At 37.4% G+C, this 2,970-nt stretch overlaps 1 protein-coding gene across 1 annotated transcript; it reads right to left on the bottom strand.

Annotated features, from left to right (window-relative positions):
- Positions 1-2,030: 2,030 nt before the first annotated feature.
- LOC114414072 (oleosin 16 kDa-like) lies at positions 2,031-2,728 on the bottom strand. Its single transcript, XM_028378433.1, has one exon. It carries the CDS (start codon positions 2,669-2,671, stop codon positions 2,204-2,206), a length of 468 nt encoding a protein of 155 aa, XP_028234234.1. The 5' UTR covers positions 2,672-2,728; the 3' UTR covers positions 2,031-2,203.
- Positions 2,729-2,970: the final 242 nt, after the last annotated feature.

The following is a 2,970-nucleotide window of genomic DNA, read 5'->3' as shown; positions in this document are numbered from 1 at the left end:
AAATCACAAAGGCAAAAAAGTAATTTGGGCGTCCAAAAATTCAAGTGTCATTACAAGCAAACAATATCATTGAAGAAAAGTGGTTGCACAGAAAATGATGTCATGCTTATGCATATGTCATTTGGAAGGAAGACGAAGGAACCGATTTTGGTTTGGAACATGCTTGGCGACTCTTGAAAGATAAACCAAAATGGTTAGAGCAGTTTACTGAAAGTTGCTTTAAAAGGACGAAGATTTCGGCATATGGAGCATATTCTTCATCATCTAATCCAGAAACACCGGTTGAAGCTGATACACCGTCTCCAATTATCCGTCGAATGGGGCAAAAGACAGTCAAAAGAAAGAGCAAGGGGAAATGAGTAGGAACATCTACCAATCTTGTTGATTTGACTGGTGTGGAGGAAGCAATGAAGGAAATAAATGTTATCAACGCCAAACAGGCAACCTTAAGGGAGAAAGAATTGGAAAAAGAGTACTACGACATTCCAATGAAGGACACTTCTACAATGTTTGAGACTCAACTCAGACCATGAAGCCTTTTGTAAAATAATTCAAAGTAAGTTAGGAATCTAGTTATAATTTGTTAGGTAGTTTTAATTTGTTGTAACCTTCTTTTAATTTGTATTTTAGGAATCATGTTTGATTTTTTTTATTTTAATCGTATTATAATTTGTTCAACTTTTTTAAATTTCTGAAACTAGCCGTTATGGAAATAAAATTAGTCGTTTTGGAACTAGTCGTTGTACAATTTGGTATTTAATTGTTCAATTATCATTCGTTGTTGTACGTCTCCTTTAAACAATACTCTTCTTTCACTTGTTTGCCCAATCAATCGTTCATACAATGGGTTGAAATAATGACTTCGATCAAGCTTGGAAACAAATTGTTTATGGAACACTTGACGACGATATAGATGAACAAATCTTGAGCTACTTGCATGCGATGCAACAATAAGGAGGCAACAACAGTAAACAAAGAAGGCCTAGAAGAGTCATTAATCGCAATCATGAAGATGGACATCTACGATTGATGAATGATTACTTCTCAGAAAATTCAATATACATCGAGATTCATTCCGATGTAGGTTTTGAATGCGGCGACAATTGTGCATTCAAATTGTTGATGCTTTTGGTAATCACGGTGAGTATTCCCAAATGAGATCTAATGTTGTTGGTAAAATGGGTCTCTTGTCATTACAAAAGTGCACTGCAGGTATTCGTATACTTGCATACAGATCACTTGCTAATTGTGTGGATGAATATGTTAGAATTGGCGAATGCACTGCAACTCAATGCTTACAAAAATTTGTAAGGGGGTGTCAATGAGATATTTGGACAAGAGTACTTGAGAAGACCCAACAACAATGACATCAATCACCTACTACATATTGGAGATGCACGAGGGTTTCTAGGTATGTTAGGTTTTATTGATTGCATGCATTGGGAGGGAAAAAATTGTCCAGTTGCATGGCAGGGACAATATCGTAGAAGTGATCATCGCAAACCCACAATAATACTTGAAGTTGTCGCTTCACAAGATTTTTGGATTTGACATGCATTTTTTGGAGTTACAGGTTCAGATAATAACATTAATGTGTTAAATCAACTGCCTGTGTTTGATGACGTTTTACAAGGTCGAGCTCCTCCAATACAAATTACAATTAATGAAACTCCATATAATATGAAGATCTTCATTCCTACGTGACACTGTGAGGTCCACCAAAAAATGATATAAGATCTCAAGTTGAGATTTACCATTAAAGATGCTATAATAGTAATGTTAAAAAAAAGAGCATCCAAATAGAATTTAAAACACTCCAGGGAAATATTACTTTCTTCTTTTTTTTTAATAAAATCTTTTTGACGGAAGGGATCCATCATATTTCTACACACATTCCTCTCCTTCGGGATTTAATTGCATCATAAATGAACCCTTAGAAAGTTACAGCAAGGAATAAATAAATTCTTCAATTAATTGAAAATAAATTAAAGTTGTTACCACATGATCCAGGGTGCAACTACTAACTGTTGTAAAAGCAATATATTTTGTTTTTGGCGAAAATTGTAAGAGCAATATTTCATTATTTATATTCGTGTTTCACAGATCATAATTGAAGTACAAAAGCATGTAAATTTTGGAGCAACCAAGCACAAGAAATTGAAAGGATCTCAATAGCGAATATGCAAATTGCAATCCATTCAAATCAAGCTCCGGGTGCAGCAGCATCCAGCCCCTTACTATTCAAATTCCCCGCACGGTCTTTGACTCGGTTCAGCGCGTGGCTCACCCGGTTCGAACCGGGAGGGTGGTGGAGACCCTTGAAGTAACGGTACATCCACGTCAGCACAGCCAAAACCACAATACCGAACCCGCACATGGACAAGAACATTGCGGTGACGAGAAAGAGAACGGCGCAGAGAGGGATCCATATTGGGCTCGTGACGATGATGAGCGGCGCGAAGAGGATGAGGCCCAAAACGGAGCCCACGATGGTGAGGCCCGTTAGGAGGAGCAAGATGGACCCGGTTATAAGGAGGGTCAGGACGCCGAAGAGCTGGTTTGAGTTTGCCACGTGGTGTCGGAGTTTTCGGAGTAGTGATGATGAAGTTGTCGTGCGTGGTGTTGTTTGTGTTTGGGATAGGCTTGTTGGGTGGTGGTGATGATCAGCCATGGTTGTTGTTGTTGCTGAAAAAGTTGCGAAAGAGAATGAAGTGGCTTGAAAGAAGAAGAGATGAATAAGAGAAACGAGTGTTTTGAGGGGGACAAGTGTGACATGCATGGTACACGTGGAGGGATATTGCCTTATTTGGGATGCTGTTCTTGCTATCTATATTATACCTAATTTTTGTCCACACCCTCTATTCCTACATTGTATATAAATAGAAAAAAATATAAAAAATGTAAAATCTAATCAAATTAATTTTATTTAATAAAATTCTAAGTAAATTCACGTGAATAAAAAGTTCATAT

The sequence above is a fragment of the Glycine soja genome, chromosome 6 (assembly GCF_004193775.1).
Source record: "Glycine soja cultivar W05 chromosome 6, ASM419377v2, whole genome shotgun sequence".
Lineage (NCBI taxonomy): Eukaryota > Viridiplantae > Streptophyta > Magnoliopsida > Fabales > Fabaceae > Glycine > Glycine soja.
This window is presented reverse-complemented; position numbering and strand designations above follow the sequence as displayed.

Coding starts and splice junctions, on each gene's coding strand:
- LOC114414072 (XM_028378433.1), bottom strand. CDS start 2,671: ATGGCTGATCATCACCACCACCCAACAAGCCTATCCCAAACACAAACA.